Here is a 24,398-nt window from a genome sequence, read left to right on the forward strand (position 1 = left end):
GGGGGAACCGGATGTGGGACTCAATCCCAGACCCTGGATCACAACCTGAGCCAAAGGCAGACACTCAACCACTGAGCCACCAGGTGCCCAATTCTCATGATTTACCATCTGTTTGCTCCCAAGTTTCCAATTTGTCCCTCCAGTGTGTACAGCTACACATCTGGGCAGCCTCAGGAACCCTAAACTCAGATTGAACTCCCCATTTGCCTTCCTAAACTTACTCCCTCTTTTCTCTTCCCTCTCAGTTTGTGGCAACAAGGCCACTGTCACTGAAGCCAGGAACCCAGAAGCCATCTTTGACTCCTCCCCTGCCTTCACTTCCCATCAGCCAGGCAGTTGCCAAGCCTTGACATTTTAACCTTTTGGTAATTCCCAAATCTGTGTGCAGCTCTACATCTCTATTACAGTTGCCTAATTCAAGCTCTAGTTGTCTCTGGCCTGGCCGACTGCCCCCAACTTCCTAGCTGGCCTCCCTGAATGCAGACCTGTCAGCCTGACATCCATCCTCTATACACAGATGTCTTCCTAAAATATGCTTCATGGCATGTCACTCTGCTTAAAACCCCTTAACAACCTACAGCAATGATGTTTACTCTTTCTTAAGTCACAGATCTCTGAATATCTGATGAATGCAATTAACCCTCTATCTAAAACACACACACATACACACATATCCTGAGGAGTACAATGGATAACTGAATTCCATCCAGAGACTCTTGGTCTACATGATAAAGTTCAAGCCCCTCATCATATCACCAAAACACTCCTTACACATTACACACTGAACCTCTGGCAACCCTGAATCTTTTTGTGAAAGCTAGCCACAGAAGAATCTTCAGACAGTTTTCTGAATTGCGACTTTTCAAAAAGATAGTTACTCTCTCCTGGAAGCCTTGTACATTGTGTCTCAGCAACCCAGAATGGAGCTATACTTTTCCATCTACTGCATGTTTCTTACCTCTATACCTCTTCTTTGCTGTCCTGTTTGCCTGGAATGTCCTTATCCTCCCTTTTCCCTGTCAACTGTTCCTTATCTTTCTAGTCCTGGCTCTAGCATGACTTCCATTTGGAAACCCTGCTTTACTTTCTCAGTCTGGGTTATAGGTTCAGTCTCTGTGCATATTTCCAAATTTCTCCTTTATATGCCCGATCTTTTCCTGCCAACACACCCAACATTAGACTGTGAGTTCTTTGAGGGCAGGAACCAGTACTATGGGGGACTTACAGAAGTCCTAGATATAGGCAGTGTTCAAAAGTGTCTAAGAAGGAAAGGAGGAAAATCCTGTGACTCTAAATCCTAATGATTTCTGCAGACTTTATATACCTCATTTTCTGCAAAGCACCTGCCTAAAAAGGAATGCAGCTGTACTTTACAGGAATTATCTGATGAAGGAGTAAGATACTGCTTATCTCCTTTTTACAAATGAGGAACTTAAGTGCAGAGAAATTCCCTGCCAGAGGAAAGAACACACGTTTCCTAACTGTCTTGTTAGTCCTAATATATCTATCTTCATTGACTCCAAGAACAGAATCCCTAACATTAGGAAAATCCTAACTCAAGTAGCTAAGCATCTGAAGACAGAATTCACTGGGTATCTTCTAATCAAAACATAACGGTTTATATAAATAATGACAATATCCTGTTTTAGTGTAGACTGTAAATAATTTTTTGGAGGACTCTTGGCTACCATGTGACTTATAATGACAGCAGTGAAAAAAAATTTTACTGTTTAAACCTAAAAAATAACAATAGTTCCTCTTTTAGGATCTTATGCAATTCCTCTAGCCACAAAAGAACAGTGTGTATACTTTATATTATTTTTAAATTTCCTCCACATGTATTGGTACCCATAGAACAGGACAGCATGATTCAAATTAACGGCTATCAGTGAGTTCTACAAAAGCTTTTATCACTTGAGGGCCATTGATGGTAGAGCCATAGACGGTATCAAGCAAAAGTAATTAAGTCACCTCATAGAGGCACCTGGATGGCTCAGTGGTTGAGCATCTGCCTTTAGCTCAGGTTGTGATCATGGAGTCCTGGGATCAAGTTCCGCATCGGTCTCCTCTCAGGGAGCCTGCTTCTCCCTCTGCCTATGTCTCTGACTCTTTCTGTGTGTCTCTTATGAAGAAATAAATAAAATCTTAAAAAAAAAGTCACTTCATATAGTGCTCATAGACTACCTCCTCCCTCCCCCCCCAAAGACAGAAAAACCTTCGGCCACATGACTATGGCTACCTAACTACAAACTGGCTAAGGCTCTTTTGGAAGTCATGGAAAAAATCTTAAGGTCACGATATCATCTCTATCTCCATCTGAAGAAAACCAAAAAGCTCTACTGGGACAAGCCAGCTACAGTGAAATTCACAAGAATCTGTTATTTTGGATTGAATGAAGGATAGAGCATGGGGACAAGACCAAGCTAAGCAAATTACAAAGTAAGCTAAGCTAATTTTCAATCCCTCGTATCTCCCCTCTCCAAATTCTTACTCCTGTTCTCCGAAAGGTTCCTTTCACCGCTGAGAAAAATGAAACAATACAATACTTTTGAGATTATTTGCTTTTTGTCAAATCAAAATCTTTCCCCAAAGATGAAGGCAATAGCTGGTAGGTGTCTGGGGGGTCTGCATGCTTGTAATCTTGAACGTTGAATGTTAAGGACTGTTGTCACACTGCTCATTGAGTTTCACTGAAGAGTGACAAGATGATAGGAACTAAAAGAACTGTGGAGAAAGTGCTGGCACTGATCCTTTCTGTGGGCTTTGCAAGGGAGCAGAGATGCTCTCTGGGACTAAAGAGAGGTCGATAAGCTTTCTTCAAAGAACCATTTAGAAAATGTCTTCTTCCCAAGACCTAAGAGATGGCCAGTCCATTTGTTTTAGTCTCAATGGAAGGACGGCTTCTTTCCCACAACCATTAAGTACAGTCTATATACGTTAAAGTAGTTTTAGGGGATAAAAAACCCTAGGATTCCCATTGTGACCTGGTTGAAGCTTCCTTCATTGAATCATACTATTTTTCAACTATAGATACTTAGTGTCTGTAGCAACTGTGTTGGAAAGTTTTACTAACTGAAAGTCAGCTTTGTACATTTCTTGGGGAGAGGCATCCACCATGTGTTTCTTAAAGAGAACAGAATTAGCTATTATATCTAAATTCACTCATCCTCAGTCTCTTTCATCCTTGTACCCCTCCTCCCCAGTACAGAAATATAGGTTCAATAAAATTTTATCAGGTAACAAACGTTTTTCTTTCTCATGCATGCTTCCTCTTCAACATTTTTTTTAAGATTTTATTTATTTATTAGAGACACAGAGAGAGAGAGAGAGAGAGAGAAAGAGAGAGAGAGAGACAGAGGGAGAAGCAGCTCCATAAAGGGACCCCGATGTGGGACTCCATCCCCGGTCTCCAGGATCACGCCCCAGGCCGAAGGCTGCACCAAACGGCTAAGCCTAAGCCAACCGGGGCTGCCCTATCTCTTCAACTTTTCTTATCTGAAATCCTCTCTGGAACATAAATCAAGTCTTCCTCCTCTACATTTAATATCCTTTAAATATTTATTTATTTATTTATTTATTTATTTATTTATTTATTTATGACATAGACAAAGAGAGGCAGAGACATAGGTAGAGGAAGGAGAAGCAGGCTCCATGCAAGGAGCCCGATGCGGGACTTGATCCTGGGACTCTGGGATCACGCCCTGAGCCAAAGGCAGACACTCAACCACTGAGCCACCCAGGAGCCCCAACCACATTTAATATCTGATTGTTTTGCAGTTACACAACCAGAAAATTCAAAAACAGTGACAAAATCTTGATTAATAACTAAGGGTTCCCGAAAGTGCCTTTTTAGTTATAAAAAGTAGAGCCGCTCTTTAATGGAAGGCAAAGAGCTCACAACTCAACCTCAGGGATAATCGACTATGGGTTGATGTGAAGTACCTAAGAAGAAATGAACAGCCAGTCTAAACTTCTATGACAGCAACAATTAGAACTAGACTTTTAGATCAAAGGTGGACCTGGACATCAGGCCACCTGGGCTGGTGTCCCATCTAATCCAAAAGTATGGTTGCCTAGCATCCCTTCCCTCCACCTCCTCTTGAATCTCCCTCCCCCCCCCCCCCCCAGGCTAGCAGTTCACAAGAAGGCAAATAAAGCAAGAAAAGCCAACTGAGGCCAAAGGATGACAATAAAATGTGTCATTCAAGGTTCTGACTATGAATTTTCTGACATGAAAAAGGAGATAGCATCATGCTTATTTAAATATTGAAATCTCCCCTTCTCCTTTATTAGCACATAATGCAGTTAAGATCAAGAACACATTTCCATTCTTTAAATCCTACTTAGAAAGCTTCACTATCATTCACAAGAGCTAGAACTTACAATGTAAGGGAAATGGGGGGATCATATCTTACAATTTAAGGAACTGAAAGCTTTTAAATATTTTGAAGTCCTCATTTTAGGTTTCTCACTTTCTGCTCCTTTGTTCAAGAAAATCTATAATATCAGCTAATTGGCAAAGATGTGAGGAACTGGAACTCCCATAAGTTGCCAGAGGGAATGTAAATCCATAGGGCTGCTTTGGAAAACTGACAGTATCTACCAAAACTGACTTAATACGCCTTTCCTTATGATCTGGGAATTCAACTGGTGGGAATAATCCTAAGAGAGATGAGTGTTTATGTCCACCAGAAACTTGTAAAATACTGTTCACAGCAGTGTCATTCCTAATTATACAAAATTGGAAAAAACCTAAATGTTCTTCAACAACAGAATGGATAAACAAATTGTATAGTATATTCATATTTAGGAATAGCACTCAGCAAATTAAAAAAAAACATTGCTACTGAGAACAAGGCTGAAACTCTTAATCATAATGTTGAGTAAAAGAAGCTGGACATGAAAGAGTATATGGGATGACTTGGTTTACATGAAGTTCAAAAACAGGCAAAGGGATGGTATTAAAAGTCTAAATGGTGGCTACCTTTGGGGGATATTGCCTGGGAGTACGTGGGGGTTAGAACTGCTCTTTCTATATCCAAGGTTAGGTGTGTGCATACACTTATAAAAACTAATGGAATTGTACTGTTAAGATGGGTGCATATTTGCTGTATGCAAATTATACCTCATTTAGAAAAATCTGGAAAGAGATGTAGAGATTTCTGAGATTGTTCCTAAATATAAAGGAATTCAGTGCAGGTTAAATATAGTTGCAAGCACAAATCTTTGTAAGCCTCTGTATGCTATTGAAAAATTCACTTACTACTTAATGTCATACCTAACAGAGAGCCAGCTTTTTGTATTAATAGACTGAAAAGCATATTGTACGATATATTTCAAATGTACATATTTACCAATTAGCAAAGATAAATGTTTAAGAAACGCAAAATGTCTGTTTTCCCACTCTTTCCCCCCTTATGTTTCATTTCCTATTCTCTAATTCTGAACCATTTTTAGCAGAAGCTATTGGAAATAATTCCTGCACGTCTATAATGAAGAGTTTCTCCATGCACCACAGAGACTTCAAGTTAGAATGCTGGAATTTTGGAGCTGGCGGAGATAGAGCAGGGCACCCCCTCCCTGGACGGAGACCCCGGAGGACGCCGGGGCGGGGGCAGTGAGTGCGGGTCCCAAGGCTGCAGGACTAGACAGGGACCCAAGGCTCCCAGGCTCCTCCGGCTCCCACAAACGTCTCCTTCACCCTAAAAACGAATCAACCCTCTTATCTTTCCAAATCGATGAGCTGGATCTAAAGGGGATTTTTTCCCCCCTCATTGCCAACTGTGCCATCCAGTAGATTATTTGGGAACAGTCAGCTGAGTCCTTGAAAACCGCCTTGGGGTTTAATGCCAGGATAGAAACCGAGTATAGGAAGAGGGGGCAGCTAGTATTTTCGTATGTAAATCCTGTTTGCATAACATTTCCAAAGTAGCTATCCATGATCCCCCCGAAATTCGGCGGGGGCGGGGGGTCGTTATTTGGGGTGACTAGCTCTGGGGGAAAACGCGGGCGCATCTGCCCCTTAAAGTTCCTTCCATAGATCAGAACCTCAAAAGAAGGGTCCAAGACGCCACCCGGGAGTCTCGGGTCTCCGGGGCCGGTCCCGAAGCGGTCCGGAGTCCCCTGGGGCCCCCTCGGGGCCGCGGCCTCGGGCGGACCGCCCAGCACCCAGCGCGGGGCCCGAGCGGGCGGCGGCGCGGGCGCGGGGGGCAAGGCGGGGGGCAAGGCGGGGGCAAGGCGGGGGGCAAGGCGGGGGCAAGGCGGCGGGCGCGGCCCCGGCTGCGGCCCCGGCTGCGGCCCCGGCCCCCGCCCCCGCCCCCGCCCCCGCCCCGGCCGGCGCGTCGGGAGCCCACCCGCGGAGTCCGGGCCGCCGTTCGGGACGCGGGCCCGGCCAGAGCGGCCGCTCAGAAAGAGCGAGGACGCCGTGGGGTGGGCGGGCGAGGGCCGCGGGCAAGTTCGCGGCGGGCGAGCCAGGAGGGCGCGAAAGAGGGGAGGGGCGCGGCAGCGGGGAGAGCCGGCGCGGGGAGGAGCGAGGCGGCGGGGACCGGGAGGCGCGCGCCCCGGGGCGGCGCGCGGGGTGGGGGCGAGGGCCGCGCCGGGGCCCGCGGGGGCTGCGAGCGGGCGTGCGGGGCCTTACCGAGCAGCGGCAGCCGGCCGCCGCGGCGCGCCCACGCCGGCATGGCCTCCGGAGCCCGGGGTCCCAGGCCGCGCCGGCCCAGCCCTGAGATGCCGCCCAGAGCGGCGCGCCCCGCGCTGCAGGTGGCTCGCTTAAGGATGCGCGTCACCGACCGCAAATTCCCTCGGACTGGTGCAAAGTGGAAGGGGGGAGGATCCCTCTCCCCACGGCTGGGGCCGAGGCGGGAGCCGAGAGGTTGGGCCGAGCCGGGGAGCCGGTGCCTGGCGCAGCGCTGCGGCCGAGCCCACGTGCCCGTCGTGGTCCGCAGCCCGCGCCCCGCGGCGCCCGGGGCTCCCCGCCTGTGACGGGGGAGATGGGGCGCCGTTCGGCCGGGGAGGTGGCTCGGGCTCGGCCGCTCCGGCTGGAGAGGAGGCGCAGCGAGAGCAGCCCTGCCCCCGGGAGCCCCTGAACCCTCGCGTTTGGATGCCAGAGCCCGGGGACAGCCGAGGGCCAGAAGCCGCGCTCCCCGCGCGCGGGGGTCTCCGAGGCCCGGGGACGGCAGCTAAATCCGCGGCGCAGGCGGGCAGCCCCGGGGAGCGCGCGGAAGAGCCGAGGGGCGCGTTCCGAGCGCGGTGGGTCCCCGTTGCCGACCGGCTTTCTTTGTCTTCCCCTCCATGGCCAAGGATGCCCAGGACCCAGTCAGCCAGTAGCGGCAACGAGGAAAGCCGGCTGGGTTTCCATGTCAGCCACGGCAGTTAGGGAGGCGAGAAACCAGCCAGAGAAACAAAAGCAGAACACACAGAGACTGCATCCCAGAGGACGTTTGGAGTCATCCGTTCCATAATTCTTGTTCTTCATCGCATATATAGCTCAGGTTGAAAATTATTGTCTTTGCAGTAAGTCGAAGCTTGGAAAGCCCTGGATGCCAGCTCTGAGTCTACCCTTGACTGGCTCTTTGACCTTCACAAGCCGCTGGCCCTCTCACAGTCCCCGTTTACTCACCTGTAGATGAGCGGAGGGAACCAAATGGTTTGCAAGGCGAATTCCAATTCTAGGAATTCTGTGCTTTTAATTATGTAAATAATTTTCTGATAAAACATGATAATTGGCAGTGCAGTGTACATTTTCGGTCTTACAATCCTTTTTCTTAGCTGTAGTCTATAGCACAATAATTTGTACCCCATAGGGTAGGACAGAAACAAAAGCATCTACCATGGTGCAGCCACTGTGGAAAACAGTATGGCAGTGTCTGAAAAAATTAAAAATAGAATTACCATATGATCCAGCAGTTCCACTTCTGGGTATATATTCAAAAGAATTGAAAGAGGGTCATGGAGGGATATTTGTACACTATAGCAGTGTTATTCACAATAGCCAAAAGGTGGAAGCGACCCGGATACCCATCGGTAGATGAATGGACAAACAAAATGTGGTATATACATAAAATGAACTATTATTCAGACTTAAAAAAAAATAAGGAAATTCTAACACATGCTACAACATGGATGAACCTTGAGGGCATGCTAAGTGAAATAAGCCAGTCACAAAAAGCCAAAGACTGCATGGTTCTACCTACCTGAGGTACCTAGAATAGTCAAATTCATAGAGACAGGAAATAGAATGGTGATTGCCATGGGGAGGGGGCAAGGATGGAGAGTTGGTGTTTAATGGGTACAGAGTTTCAGTTTTGTAAGATGAAAGGCTTTTGGAGATTGGTTGCACAACCACGTGCATGTATTTAATGCTACTGGACTGTACACTTAAAAATGGTTAAGATGGCCAATATCATCTCTGTGCATTTTGTCACAAAGATTTTTTTTTAATGTTAAGTTTCTACTTTGGGTCCAACACAAAATTAGAAGAAGAGGCATGAAAGGTATGAGATATGAAAAGATAAAGGCAATGAAGCAGGCTAGTAAAATTAGGGGGGGGGAAATGGGCTCTTAAGCCTTTTAACTGCCAAGATCGAATGCCTTAGCTTTTATTTATAGCTTGATTACCGCAAGCTTTAAAAGAAACTGATGATTACACGTTTGCAGAATATCATCTTGGGTGGAGTTGGGTTCAAGAACACAAAATTGTGAAGATATGATGCTTCTTCAAAGAATCTTGGGCACAAGGCAGAAATCTCTGTGAGAAGTGGTAAGACGGGAGGATATTAGCTAAAAATGAGTGAAATAGGTAGAGAAAGAAAAATGCCATATGATTTCACTCATATGTGGAATTTAAGAAACAAAATAAGCAAACAAAGAAACAAACAAACAAACAAAAAAGACTCTTAAGTACAGAGAACTAGTGGTCACCAAAGATAGGAAATATGTGGGATGGTGGAACATGGCAAAAAAGGGCACTAGGATACAATCAGAAAATCCCAGACCCTAGCAAACTTTATAGAACAGATAAATTATTTTCTTCAAAAAAAATTGTGTAAAGAAAAATAAAATTGGAGACAGAACCTATAGATGAAAAGAAAACTAACAGATATATCAAGCAATTGCAATGTGTAATGTAAGGACTTTATTTGGATCCTAATTCAAGCAAACTGAAAATATAGAATAGTCAAGAAAATGTGACCAAAATTTTCTTTGATATTGAATAATTATTGTTTAAAAAAGCTTACATGTGATAATATTGTTATGTATTTTAAAAATAGTTCCCACCTTTCTGGATATGCACAGGAAATATTTACAGATAAAATGGGGAGCTGAAGAGAAGAATAGAGAAGGACAGCTAATGAGTACAGAGATTCTTTGAGGATGATGAAAATGTCCTAAAATTAGATTGTGGTGCTTGATGGTTGTACAATTCTGTAAATATACTAAAAACCATTGAGTTGTACATGAAAGAGGTGAACTATATGTCATGTCAATTCAATCTCAATGAAACTGATATAAAGTCTGAGATGGTCTTCAAAATAATTTGATGTGGGAGGGTTTGAGTGGGGAAATTAAAATTGACTATATATAGCTAATATTGAACCTCAGCAATACTTAAATAAGCTCATTCTATTTTTTTTAAGATTTTATTTATTCATGAGAGACACACAGAGAGAGGCAGAGACATCAGCAGAGGGAGAAGCAGGCTCCCTGCAGGGAGCCCTACGTGGGACCCAATCCCAGGACCCCAGGATCACATCCTGAGCCGAAGGCAGATGCTCAACCACTGAGCCACCCAGGCATCCTGGCTGCCTCATTCTATTTTTCTTAGAAATTTTCTGTAATAAAAAGATTGGGGGGGCAGATTTAGAAATAATGGGGTAGTTAAGTCATCTGGAAAGTGTAAAAGATAACTGTCCTCCCTTAGACATCACCAGCTGCTCTTTACTATCATTTTACTACCCACCTAAATGAGATGAACTATAGCACAACCCTGGAAACTATTTTCAAGATGCTAACTTGGTGGCACACAGGTGAACCACAGACTCCCATGGCAGGATTGTGTGATAACTGACAGTTCTCTGTTTATGTCTAAGATGAGTTCAAAATAATCATCTCCTTAGAATTCTTGGCAGCAGATAATGCCTTAGTTGGTTAAGGCTGCTGTAACAAGGTACCACAAACTGAGTGGCTTCAATAAGAGAAATTTATTGTCTCATGGTTCTGGAAGCTAGAAATTCAATATTGATGTTAGGTAAGAGTTGGTTCCCTCTGAGAGCTCTGTAGGAGAATCTGTCCCATGCCTCACTCCAAGTTTCTCCTGGTTTGCTGGCAATCTTTGACATTCCTTGGCTTCTGCTCCATCACCTCGGTCTCTTTCTTCATCTTCACATGGCATTTCCCTATGTGTGTTTGTTTGTGTCTGTCTGCTCTGTGTTCAAATTACCCCTTCTTATGAGGACACCAGTCATTTGGGATTCAAGCCCACCAGAAAGACCACAGTGCAACATGAGTACCTCAGATAGGGTAACATGAGTACCTCAGAAGATAGGGTAACTGACCCTATCTTCCTATAAGGGTGTGATCTGAAGTACAGGGATTAAGGAATCCAAAGTATCTTTTTAGGGAAGAAGGGGAGGGAAAATTCCACCCATAATACATAGGTTTCAAAATCAGTACCTAGAAATTAAAAAAAAAAAAAACAAAAAACAAAAAACAAAAAAAAACAAAATCAGTACCTAGAAATTAATCCATATGATTCTTCCACAGCTTAGTTATCAATTATTACATTAAACAGATTGGGATTTAATATTTTGTTTTTACAAAGAAATAGACTGAGTTATATTTAACTCATTTTAACACAAAAACAAGAGGCATTAAAAATTATTCCTCTAAAGAGTTCCATTAGAAAGGATAAAAAATTGGGGCACCTGCGTGGCTCAGTCAGTTGAGCATCTATCTGACTCTTGGTTTTGTCTGGGGTTGTGATCTCAGGGTTGTGGGATCTAGCTCTGGATTGGGCTCCAGGCTTAGCAGGGAGCCTGCTTGAGTTTCTCTCTCTCCATCTGCTCCACGCCTCACCCTGTAGCCCCCACCGGCTCATGCTATAAATAAATAAATAAATAAGTGAGTAAGACTTAAAAAAAGGAAAGGATGCAACAAGATGAAAACATGTATTATGTTTTTAAAAATTATGTATATACCAAAATGCATGGAAGGTGGTACACCAAAATGCAAACTGGTTATCTCTGACTTATGGCCTTAGGAGTGCTATGGAACCAGTTTCTCCAATTAGAAATCTGAGGCTCAGAAATCTGACTAGCTCAGTTGGTAGAGCATGTGACTCTTGATCCTAGGGTGATGAGTCTGAGCCCCACAGTGGGTATGGAGATTAATTAAAAATAAAATCTTTAAAACAAACGAAAAAAGAAATCCAAGGCTCAGATCTGTTAGGCGGCATACCCAAGGTCTGTCAGCTAATATAAGGCTACTGGAATTCAGAATGGCTTTAATCCATAGCTCTGCTTTTAACTATCGTGTCTCTGTCTAATTGCCAAACACTGTACTAATCACTTTACAACTGTTATTTTATTTAATTCTAATAGCAATCCCATAGTTAAGTATCATTATTCCTACTCTAAAGACGTCTATTAAGAGCATAAACTCTGGAGCAGGGAGAGATGAGTAATTCCAGAGGCCAAAGGAAGGGGTCTTTTTCTTTATGAAAAGAAGATAAGAACTGAAGATGGTGGCATCTGTTGTAATGACTCTGTGGCCCACCTCTAAGTGTCAGAAACTACTAAGGACGTAGAAGACTCGAACAATATAATTAACAAGATATTTACATCCTACAAACAGAGAAAATATCTCCTTTTTGGACTTCTTTGGCATTATAAAAATCTTGATCATATACCAGGTCTCATAAATAAACCTCAAAAGCAAAGTTGTATTCTCTGATCACTGTATAGCAAAGCCAAAAATTCATAATATAAGTTGGATTCTAAAATCTTGGAAGTTGATACTCTGCTAAGCAATATTGGGCTCAAGGGGAACAGCATGGATTCAATTACCAGCAGCATATAAAATAATGGAACTAAAAAGAAAATGTAAGGGAAAGTGGAGAGTTTTAGCAAATCAAGAAAGTCAACATCCAGCTATTTAACATACTTCAGACAAATGGAATAGAAAAGAGTGGGTCTGGGAGAAGGGGGACTTGGGCCCATTTACATTTCAAGGAAAATTACAAGGGACTCTGCTATCTTTGGTATTCAGGAAAGGAGAAAGGACTTTGAAGAACCACAGCCTTTGGGAGCAAGGGATGGAAGGAGATTCATTGGTGGGGGAAGGTAGGACAGCATCCTAGCCCCCTCTCTCCTAGGGAGCTGAGGAAGGGGACTTCAGGAACGGTGAAGCTAGGTATGCCAGGCCAGTGCAGATTGGCTCAAAGCGTAGGAGTGGAGTTTTAGACACTGAAAGAGAACTGGCTTTTCCTATCCACAGGGCTGCAAAGTCCACAGGGCTGGTAAAACATAGAAGGGCAGTTTAGTTGGGGCCTATACCCCATCTACAGAGAAAAGCAGAAAGCACGGATCAAAAAAAAGGTGAGAATCAAAAAGACAAGTAAGTGTCTGAAGATCTAGAGAAATCAGAATCCTCCTACACTCCCGGTTAGGCATGTCATATGGTGCAGCTGCCCTGGGAAATATTCTGACAGTTTCTCACAAGGTTAAACATATAGTTACCTTATGACCCAGCAATTTCACTCCTAGGTACATACCCAAGAGAAATGAAAACATATGTCCAGGGGTGCCTGGGTGGCTCAGTGGTTGAGCATCTGTCTTCGGCTCAGGTCATGATCCCAGGGTCCTGGGATTGAGTCCCGCATCAGGCTCCCAACAGGGAGCCTGCTGCTCCTTTGCCTATGTCTCTGCCTCTCTGTCTCTCATGAATAAATAAATAAAATGTTAAAAAAAAAAACATATGTCCACACAAACATGCATACATGAATGTTCTTAGTGACTTTATTCATAGTAGCCAGAAAGTGAAAACAACCCAAATGTCCATCAACTGATGAATAGTAAAACAAAATGTGGTGTATCCATTCAATGGAATATTATTTGGCCATGAAAAGGAACGGTAGATGGTACAACATGTTACCTTAACAGCATTATACTAAGTGAAAGAAGTCAGTCAGAAAAGACTACGTATGATATAATTCCATTTACAGGAACTGTCCAGTATAGGCAAATCAGTAGAGATAGAAAGTAGAGTAGTGGTTTCACGAGGCTGGGGGAAACGAGGGTGCAAACGGGGAGTGACTGCTAATGGGTCTGAGGTTTCTTTTTGGGGTCATAAAATTTTCTTCATATACATTGTGGTGATTGTTGCCCAACTCTGTGAATACACTGAAACCACTGAATTATACATTTTGAATGAGTGACTTGGGTGTCATGTGATTTATATCTCAATAAATGTTTTTTAAACAAAAAAACAAAAAAAAAGAAGAAAGAAACTGAAAGTTGTATGCTTGCCAAGAGCCAGCAGGAGAAATAACCTTGCATTTAAAAAAGGAATCATTTGATTTGGGGACCCAAGCTAACTATGGAAACTACCGCAGGTGTCTCCAAGCATCCTCAGAGAAGGGGGTGGAGAGCAGTCCTAGAGCCATTTACACCTTAAGGAAAACAGTAACTAACAAAAAAACCACTCTAGTACTATTTTTTCAGAGTTCCTGTGACTTTTATTCATTTTGTTCCCTTTATTTCTCTTGTAGTTTCTTAAAGTAAAACACTTAAAAATTAAAATGTATTTGTGTTTGGTGACAAGATAATAGAAGTGGTAATATTTTCTCTTGCTCCGTAGGCCTGGCTGGTGAGTAGGGAGAGAAGACAAGAAGGCAAGACAAGAAATACTCTTAGGGCCTATAGAGGATTAAGAATAGAGCCAGTCCGCTCAGGACCAAGAAGCTGATGGAGGAAAAGGGAATTATTAGCTATAGGTTTCATATTCTTCCTACACAAACCTGTTCATTTAGGGTATGCGTGCTGCTCCTTGACCATGGGGGACTTTCAGATTTACATTTTCCTACTCCCTGTTCCCCCCACCTCCAATTCAGTGCACAGCTGTGAAGTCTCCTGTTTTATTCCTTCAGTCTTCTCTTAGGCAGTAGGCAGCTAATCTGCTAATGTCTATTAACTGCAACCATCCTCTCCTGGTTATCCTCCCACCTCTCCGATCATACCTTCTCAATCTTTGCTGGTCTACCACCTCTTTCCCTCCTCCAAACACTGCCATTCCCCTGAGCTAAATCCCTTCTCTTCCCTCCTCCAGCCTTCCCAGTGACTCATCTACTCCCAGCACCATCTTGACACCAAAGATTCCAAGGTCTGTATCTTCAGTTTATACTGTTTATACTACACAGTCCTTTTCTTTCTTTTTTTTTTTAAATTTTAATTATTTATTCATGAGAGACACAGAAGAGAGGCAGAGACATAGACAGAAGGAGAAGCAGGCTCTCTGCAGGGAGCCCAATGTGGGACTCCATCCCAGGACCCCAGGATCATGCCCCGAGCTGAAGGCAGGCACTCAACCACTGAGCCACCCAGGCGTCCCTACACACCCATTCTCAAAAAACCCCAAATGTGCTCCCTCTGAAGTACACTATCCCGGTCACTATTTACCCTTTTATTAACCTCTTCTTTTAAATCTCCACATTCAGTTCATCATCAGGTCTAGATTGGGAGCTGTAACCTAAATATCTTTTAATATGTTCCCTCCATCCTTTCTACTCTTTCCTATCCTCAGTCTTCACATGATCCTGCCTAGATGATCACAGTTACCCCACAACCACCATCACTGCCCTCTTCTCATTGAGATTCTCTAAAACACAATCGGATCACAACACTTTGTTTCAGTAAAGCCTGGATGATGCCACATGTCATTATATAAAGAATGGAATATTGGTGCAGTCTCAGAACATCTCCTTACAAAATACTAATCAATTACAAAGTGGACAAAGGATAGCTCCAGAGTAAAGAAACCTAGTATGTCCCAACTCAGCCAGGTGATCAAGGTGACCATCACTTACAGGATGGGTCAACATGGAATATCTCTTGATGGGATTCTCCAAGGAGAATGACGAGCGTCATTTCTGTGGTATTCCTTCCAAGAATCCATTACCAAGTCTGAATGAGGAAACATGAGACAGACCAAAGTTGAGGGTCATTCTGAGTAATGAAAGGCCTGTACTCTTAACTGTCGAGGACACAAAAATTAAGGAACTGTTCCACAACTAAAGAGTCTGCAAGAAATAGAACAACAAAATGTAGCACATATTCTTGAATAGGATCCTGGACCAAAAGGGGAGAGAGACATAGTTGGAGACAAAATCTGAATGACATCCGTGAACTATGTACTAATGTTGACTTTCTGACTTGAAGGGTTTGTATCCTACTTATAGAGGAGAGTGACTTTGTGTGGGGAAAACAGAAATCAGAGTGTTTAGGGACATGCCTCTTCCTATATGCTTACATAAATAGAGCATGAATACAAGAGAATAAATGCAACAAAATGTTAATTGGAGAATCTAGGTGAAGAAGATACAGCAATTAATTCCTTTTATTGGTTAGAAATTTTCTCTCTCTCTTTCTTTTTAAAAGATTTTTATTTATTTATTTGACAAGGAGAAAAAGAGTGTACAAGCAGGGGGATTGGCAGGCAGAGGAGAAGCGGATTCCCTGCTGAGCAGGAAGCCTGACGTGGGACTCTATCTCAGGCCCCTGGGATCATGACCTGAGCTAAAGGCAGATGCTTAACTGACTGAGCCACCCAGGCATCCCTGAGTTAAACAGTTTTCCTGTAGATTTGAAATTATTTCAAAACAAATTGTTTTTTAAAAGAAATTTCTTGCCTTCCATGTCTGCTTTCTCTTTTCCTTGAGCAGGAACGTGAGCATGACAGTCTTTCTGTTTTGATGATGCAGACAAGGACAACATCCTAGGGTATGGTGAAGACTCAAATGAGCAACCCTGAAAGCCTGGACTACCCACATACCTCTGACTGCTACTTGAGAGAAATCAACTTTGCTTGTAGTTAATCCACGTATCTTGGCGTCTCTTTGTAACAGCAGCTTAGCCTGTACCCGGACTATTTTTATTCCTGCCACTCCTCCATATTTACCTGAAGTTAGAGTCATAGTGAACTAGAATTCCAAACTCACAAGTTCTACCTGCTTTCCATGTCTTAATCTTTGATACTGTTCCTGTCTGGAATGACCTCCTCACCCTTCTCACCATTTTCCCCCATCCCTTCTGGTCTGCCTTGTAAATCTGTCCTGGTCCACTCTGTCAGCCTACGACTGCACCCCAACTGTGAGCTAGGTATATCCTCTCCTTTCTCTCATCTGTATGTTGCATTGGATGTTTGTTCCACTCTTACAGCCCACCGACACCTCTTTTATTCACACATGTATTACTAGAGTCTAACACAGTGACTGGCCTACAGTATACTCTCATAAATCATTAAATATTTGATGCATGACTTGTTGAATTTTTTGACATGCTTCTAAGACATTTTTTAATACATACTTTTAAAAAAAGATTTTATTTATTAATTCATGACAGACCTCGAGAGAGGCAGAGACATAGGCAGAGGGAGAAGCAGACTCCCTGCGAAGATCCAATGAGGAACTGGATCCCAGAACCCCAGGATCATGCCCTGAGCCAAAGGTAGATGCTCAACCATCAAGCCACCCCAATACAGACATTTTCAAATATACATAAAAGTAGAGGTAACAATGTAATGATACATGCATTCATCACTCAGTTTCGACAACCATGATCATTTTGTCAGTCCTTGTGAATGGATAGAGTTCAAGAGCAGGGCCTTTGGAGACAATGCTTTAACTAAAAAGTTTACTTCAATGTGGGGAATTTCAATTACTGTGGCAAACTGGCAAGGAGCTATTTTAGAACAGATAGGTTTTTTGGATAGGGAGTTTTCAACCAGAGCCTACATTTTCAAGCAGAGGCAAGAAAAGAAATGAAAAGTTATTCTTCATTCCCTCTTTCAAGCAATATTTATTAAATGCCATCTATGTGCTAAGCACTGGGGTTACATAGGTGAAGAAGACAATTCCTACATTTAAAGAGGCATGCAATTAAAAAAATATATTTTATTTATTTGAGAGAGAGCACAAGTAGAGGAGCAGCAAGCAAAGGGAGAGGGAGAAGCAGACTCCCCACTGAGCCGGGAGCCCGACGTGGGGTTTGATCCCAGGATCCTGAGATCATGACTTAAGCCAAAGGCAGATGCTTAATCAACTGAGCTACCCAGATGCCCCAAGAGGCATGCAATCTAATATGGGTTGACAGTCATATAAAAAAATACTTGACTCAGGTACCCCTGGCTGGCTCAATTGGTAGAGCAGGCAACTTGATCTTGGGGTTGAAAGTTTGGGCCCCATTTTGGATGTAGAGATTACTTAAAAATAAAGTCTTTTAAACCCCTGCCGCAAAACCCACACTTGCACCAAAGTGTGATTAGGGTTTGATGGAAACATGCATAACAGAGTCACAGAGAAAAAAGTGTAGTCAGTTCTCTGCAAAATATTCTCTCCTCCTCTGGACCTGGAAACTTGGCTCCCCCCAGGAAAACTACTTCCTCTGTTGGCTCTCTCAAATGCTATTTATTTCCCCCAGTTTCATATATGATGAAGCCTGGAATGTGGACATTCTTCTAGCTCTCCATTGCTTCTCCCATACCATTGCCTCTTTTTATTTTTTTCTCTTTTGAAAAGAATATTCTGAATTTCTAGAAGCAGTATACATGTTCAAGGCAAAAAGACAGTGCAAAGTAAATAGTCAAACACAAATATTAACTAGTAATAACAATTTGATATTAGTCCATCCATATTTTTCTCTATGCATGTATGTATAGATTTTTTTTTTTTTATTAAGTGAACTCCACCCCCAATGTGAGGCCAAGACTCATGACTCTGAGGGGGCACCTGGATGGCTCAGCGGGTTAAAGTGTCTGCCTTCGGTTCAGGTCATGATCCCAGGGTCCTGGGATAGAGCCCCACGTGGAGCTCCCTGCTCAGTGGGCAGTCTACTTCTCCCACTCCCTCTGCCTGCAGAAACCTCTGCTGTGCGCTCTCTCTCTCTCTCTCTCTTTCTCTGTCAAATAAGTAAGTAAGATCTTTAAAAAAACCAAACAACCAACTCATGACCCCGAGATCAACAATCACATGCTCTACTGAATGAGCCAGCCAGGCACCTTTGTATACATGGATTTTTAAAAAAATATTTTTAAAAATAGGATCATCTTGGGGCACCTGACTAGTTCAGTTAGTGGAGCATATGACAACCTAGGAGTTGTTAGTTCAAACCCCACATTGGGTGTAGAGATTACTTAAAATCTTTTATAAAAGTAGGATTCTTATTTTTTAAGATTTACCAAATTTCTAAACAATTGCACATTTAGGAAATCTATTCTTCTTTACCTAATTAAGTCTAATCTAACTTCCTCAGCATTTAAGGAGTATTTGCATGAATAATAAGGGGAAACTTGTAGGTTTAATAATTGGATTCCCTTAAATATTGATTATAAACTTAGTCAAGTATTTCCAAGCATTTGGCTTAAAAACATAAATCTAATGTGTCAGGTTCTCTTAAACATGTCAAGTATCTCAAATCATGAAGAAAATATAGTAACTGTAACAATGATTACAAACATTATAATACCTGTACAAAAATATTAAGCATTATTTAGCATCATTTTTTGGTACCATTTAAAATTTTATTTTTATACCTTCCTAGCATTGCAAGTTTACTTCTCTAAGAGAAGCTCGGTCTGGCTGTGATATACAGTTAGGGTCACAGGTTATAAATTTGGCATCAGGAGGTGAGAGCCTGGGTACACATTCCAGAATACTTCACAGGCCAGTCTGTATTTGGCTGATTACTTCTGTATTTGGCTGATTACTTCTTCAAATCAGGTTTAGTTTTTTAAAATGAAAATCCAGGATATCATGTATCCCTCTTGGTCACTGTCATTTTTTAACTGCATTTTTAACTGCAACCTCTTGTACAGCTTTCTCTTTCCTGAGTCAAGCTGAGTGGATGTTGCACTCGCCCCCCAATCTAGTGACTCTCCTTCAATTTACATCCCTTGGCCCAACCATTATCATGAGAACATAACACCCATCCAACTCTCTGCCCCTCCAAGAACATAAACACCCTTGCTCCCAATAACTTTGATTACAATTTGTCAGCCAATTTCCATGGTTACACCTTGAAAATCCTATACCTCTGAAATCTTAAATGTCAGTACACTGGTCTAATAGCAGCTCCCCACTCCACTGTGGTTCACATCTTAATTCAAGTCTAATTAAATTGGTGTGATTAGAAATCTGCTGGGGTTCTTCTGGAAGGTGAGCTTCAGCAGATTTTTTTCTTTTCTTTTTTTTTAAAAAGGAGAGGGAAGAACGTGGTTTAACAGGAAGAAATATGACTGACCTGTTATCATTCAGGATGATGGCTATATGATGGCCCTGTGGGGAGAAATCAGTGGATGAGTCAAGTTGCAATGGAAAACTCCTGTCAGGGTGTAGTGAGAGATGAGTTAGGTAAATGAAAGGAGGGGGATCCATTTCATGAAAGGGCTTTAATTTGAAATGGGAATTGAGTGCTACTTTCAGAGCAGCCCATGTTTTCATGCCATGGAAAAGCATGAGGAATGCTTCAACTTCCACAGTACCATGGAAGTCTTTAGGAGGGATTAACCATGGCTTGCCTGTGAACAAAACCACACCAGAGCACTTCTGATTATGGATTTTTAAAAATATAAGCTTCTGAGAATTTTAATGATTCTCCTACGATTTTAGAGGATGGGCTGTATTTCACATTTTGGGGGGGGGGGGTTCCCTCATAAATCATGAACAAAATCCTAACAATTCTAGCATTCCAGCAAACAGTAACCAAATATCTTCAGTCAGGACTATTACCTATATATTTTTAAAACGTTTGATTACACTTCTACATTTATGGTTAACAATTAAAAGAGTCACTTTAAAGACTTTCTTTGCTTGAACCAGTCTCAATTATACAAAAAAATCACTGATTTCAGATGGTCTGGGGATTCCACCTCCTGGTATTCATGCTTTGATGTTATAACCTCTCCTAAGTGGAGGCTGGACCTAATGACTCACTTCTAAATACAGAAAGCAGCAAAAATGATAGGATGCCATTTTTCTATATTAAGTCCTAAAAAGATTGAGGTTTCTATCTTGCTTGTTCTCAGTATTCTCTTGCTCAATCACTCTAAGGGAAATCTCTTGCCATACTGTGAGTTTCCTCATGGAGAGGTCCTTGTGGCAAAAATCTAATGTCTCTGGACAATAGCTAGTGAGGATATGAGGCCCGACATTAGCCACAAATGAATTTAGAAGGCGATCCTTCCCAGTCAAGCCTTGAGATGCCTGCAGCCCTGGCTTTGATTACAGCCCATGGAAGACTGAGCCAAAGGAAGCCATGTAAGCCGTGCCCAGATTCCTGACTCATAGAAACTGTGAGATAACAATTGTTCATTGTGTTAAGCTGCTGAATTTTGGGGTAATCTGTTAAGCAGCAGCAGATAACTAATATATTCTCCTTTGGTTAGCCTATATTCAAACGTTAATAGATGAATTGGGGAACGTATAGAAAATTGGTCAAGCAGGAAATCATGAAATTCTATGAAAGGAGAAGTTAGAGCGTGTTGAAAATAAAGAGTGATGAGAATTGATTAATAATAATATGTAAAACATATATTGTTTTTTCTACCATTCATATAAAATTTCCTCCGGGTTGACATTTTTTAGTGGGAGGAATGTATTTGTGTTGATTCATTCACATTTTGATCTTTAGGCTCAATGGCACATATTTGTACATTGGTTGAGATGTGTGGTGGGAGATGGTGAGAGCAAGCAGCTCAGACTAATTGAAATTGAAGTCATAGCCTTCTTGAAACCAAGGGATAGATGAAATCATTTTTCACTCTACCTCTAGTCCATAGGTCAAAGCTGTCCACTAGAAATATAATGCAAGCCACATATGAAATTTGCAATTTTCCAGTAGCCACATTTTAAAAAGATAAAACAAAATAGGTAAAATTAATTTTAATAATATATTTTATTTAACTCCAAATAGAAAAAATATTACCATTTCAGTATGGAATCAATATTAAAAAATTACAAAATATTTTAGTGTTTTTTTGCACCACGTCTTCAAAAATCTTGTGTGTATTTTACACTTACAATACACTTCAATATGGATGCTAAATTTTCATTTTAAGTGTTAGGAACTGCATTTGCATTTCATAAAATTTAGGGTTGAAAAGATAGGTTTGCTTATCCAAATTGTTCCAAACATACTTAAGTTTTCCAATAACTGATTTGTGAGTCATGCTTATACTTAACTAAGTTAAAAATGCAGCACTAGCTATCTCTCTAGTGTTCAATAGCAACAGGTGGCTGGTGGCTATTGTACCGCATGGTGCAGCTCTAGTACAGAGTCCGAATTCAATAAATGGTTACTGGATGAATTAATTTCACAGCATTATTTCACCAGTTAAATTAGCCATGAATTGGGGTGCCTGGCTGGAACAGCTGTAGAGCATGCAACTCTTGATCCTGGGGTCATGAGGATGCCAGATGTTGAGTGTAGAGATCACTTAAAAAAAAGGGGGGGGGGGTATCCCTGGGTGGCGCAGCGGTTTGGCGCCTGCCTTTGGCCCAGAGCGCAATCCTGGAGACCCGGGATCGAATCCCACGTCGGTGCATGGAGCCTGCTCCTCCCTCTGCCTGTGTCTCTGCCTCTCTCTCTCTCTCTGTGACTATCATAAATAAATCCATCTGAACTGTCCAAATTCTTTGAAAATACTCATTTATTTGTATTTTTCACTCACATGATAACCTGGGGATTTAAAATTCTCCATCAATAAATATGGGGATGAAAATCAAAATGACTAATGAATCATGAATAGAATAAACTCATTTTTTAAGAGTTGAAATGAAAAAAAAAGTTGAAAAGGTGAGTGACTTTTCAAAGACATTTCAACCAACATTACTTTCCTATCACAACATTGCTACATCGCTTTTGCATATTTCTAAAACAACACAGACTCTTTCCCTGTACATCCATATATTCAATCTTTCATGGTTCTAAGTTTACATTTTAGCTTGAGGGTGCAGTTGCAAACCTTAAACATGTGTTATTTCTAGATATTTAACAGAGAGGTACAATAAGAAAGTATAGAATGTTCACCTTATCACCTAAATTACTTTCCTGAAGTTAAAGCTATTTCTGTCCTTTTGCTAATAGGGGAAAGGACTGCACAAGTATTGATAGGATCTCAACAGGCTTAGGCTGAGTTTCCAAATCATAGCACAGGATTAAAAGCTTAGAAATGCAGAGGGTCTTTGCTTTCCCTTGCTTTTCTTTCTTCTTTTTTCTCTCTTCCTTTCTTCTTTTCCCCTTCCCTTTTTTCCTTCTCTTCCTAACTCCCTCTCTCCCTCCCTTCCTTCTTTCCTTTCTACTGATTAAAAACCAACCATATAGAGCTGAAGTGACCCTGAAAATAGTGTGTGTGTGTGTGTGTGTGTGTGTGTGTGTGTGTGTGTGTATAGTCATAGTATCATTACCAGCTCCAAACTTTCTCCCTTCCAATATAGAAACTCCCTAACTATTCTCTAGTCACTTCCTGGAGAATTATACAGGTTTTGTCTTTGACTTTATAATTTTGTTTAGCTAGACAGATAAATTCCCTCAGCTTTCAGCAGGTAATTTATTTACTTTCTGAGAACAATGTTTGTTGATTTATTGGTTGGGGGTTCATATTAAATAAGCAGAGAAAATATTTTTTCTTTTAAAAATCTACATTCCCAGAGTGTTTTTTTAGAAGTGCTATGTGGAAAAACCAGACATTGACAATTCTGAGTCAGAGAGTGATTCAGAAGAGCTGGGCTCTGAAGGTGAAGAAATCACATTTATTTTTTAAAACATTTTATTTATTTATCTGACAGAGAGAGAGAGCACAAGCAGAGGGAGTGGCAGGCAGAGGGAGAGGAAGAAGCAGATTCCCAACTGAGCAGGGAACCTGATGCAGGGCTCCATCCCATGACAGAGATCATGACCTGAGCCAAAGGCTAACGCTTAACCAACTGAATTACTCAGGTGCCCTGAAAGTGAAGAAATTTTAGGGAAAATTAGCTAATAAATTTTGCTTGTATTTTCCTTTTGTTCTTTTTTTTAAAGATTTTATTTATTTATTCATGAGACACACAGAGAAAGAGACAGAGACACAGAAGGAGAAGCAGGCTTCTCACAGGGAGCCTGATGCAGGACTCATCCCCTGATCTGGGATCATGCCCTGAGCTGAAGGCAGACGCTCAACCACCGAGCCACTCAAGCATCCCTACTTATTAATTTTTTTTAAAAAAAAACCCTATGTCTAAATAAGTCTAAAACAGCTCTTTCAATAAATATAAAATAAAAATTCTAATTGGTAAGAAGACATTTTCCCCTGGTATTATGTAAAATAACAGTGTATCTTACTTCTATTTGATGGACAACAATAATCCAAACTACATAGTAATTTTTGAATCTAGAAATGTTCTAAAATATGTGAAGTTGTTATTGTCCCTATAGGTAGTTTTATTTTTAAATTTTTTATTATTTATTAAAATATTTTATTTATTTATTCATGAGAGACATACAGAGAGAGAGAGAGGCAGAGAGACAGGCAGAGGGAGAAGCAGGCTCCATGCAGGGAGCCCAACGTGGGACCTGATCCCAGATCCCCAGGATCATGCCCTGGGCCAAAGGTGGCACTAAACCGCTGAGCCACCGGGGCTGCCCAGTATAGGCAGTTTTAAAGTAATAAAATGTTCATTTATTACAGAATGATATCTGAAAAGCTTTGTCTTTGAAAAGCCAATGTTACTAAACAGACCTGAATGTATATGAAATATTGTGGGAGTAATAACTGCAAATATCCTAAAATATTTTTATTACTTTACTTATAGCATTTTAATTCCCTGCTCTCTCCCCTCTCCTGCAGCTCCCTGCTACCTTCTAGGGGGAAAAAAATCACCAACATGGCAGTTATTAGATGATCTGATGTCCTAACCTAGCTGTGCCATCCACAAGCTGTACAACCTTGGTAGACTACAACTTCTCTCTTTCTTCATCAATAAGACTACTTCCAGCTCTAAAAATGTTTTTAACTTTAAAAAGTCTACAATTCAACCAACAGTCAATATTATTAGTCTGAGAAAAGGCAAATATTTGGCATTGAGATGCCCCACAAACATTATTGACATGAAAACCATACCACAAAATAATAGATTATTTTCTTCTAATCCTGTA

At 41.7% G+C, this 24,398-nt stretch overlaps 1 protein-coding gene across 3 annotated transcripts in view; it reads right to left on the reverse strand.

The window, feature by feature from the left end:
• FLT3 (fms related receptor tyrosine kinase 3) overlaps window positions 1–24,398 on the reverse strand; it is a 120,084-nt gene that overhangs the window by 70,534 nt on the left and 25,152 nt on the right. Inside the window, exon 2 of one of the 3 annotated variants that reach the window (XM_072719886.1) lies at window positions 19,509–19,543. The exons of 1 other annotated variant lie outside the window; for it this stretch is intronic. In XM_072719886.1, the coding sequence (XP_072575987.1) occupies window positions 19,509–19,518 (10 nt within the window). In that variant the 5' untranslated portion in view covers window positions 19,519–19,543. Of the gene's footprint in view, window positions 1–6,637; window positions 7,172–19,508; window positions 19,544–24,398 lie in introns of those variants that run through there. One more of the 3 variants, XM_072719888.1, reaches the window with a different exon arrangement.

The sequence above is a fragment of the Vulpes vulpes genome, chromosome 9, assembly GCF_048418805.1.
Source record: "Vulpes vulpes isolate BD-2025 chromosome 9, VulVul3, whole genome shotgun sequence".
Classification (NCBI taxonomy): domain Eukaryota; kingdom Metazoa; phylum Chordata; class Mammalia; order Carnivora; family Canidae; genus Vulpes; species Vulpes vulpes.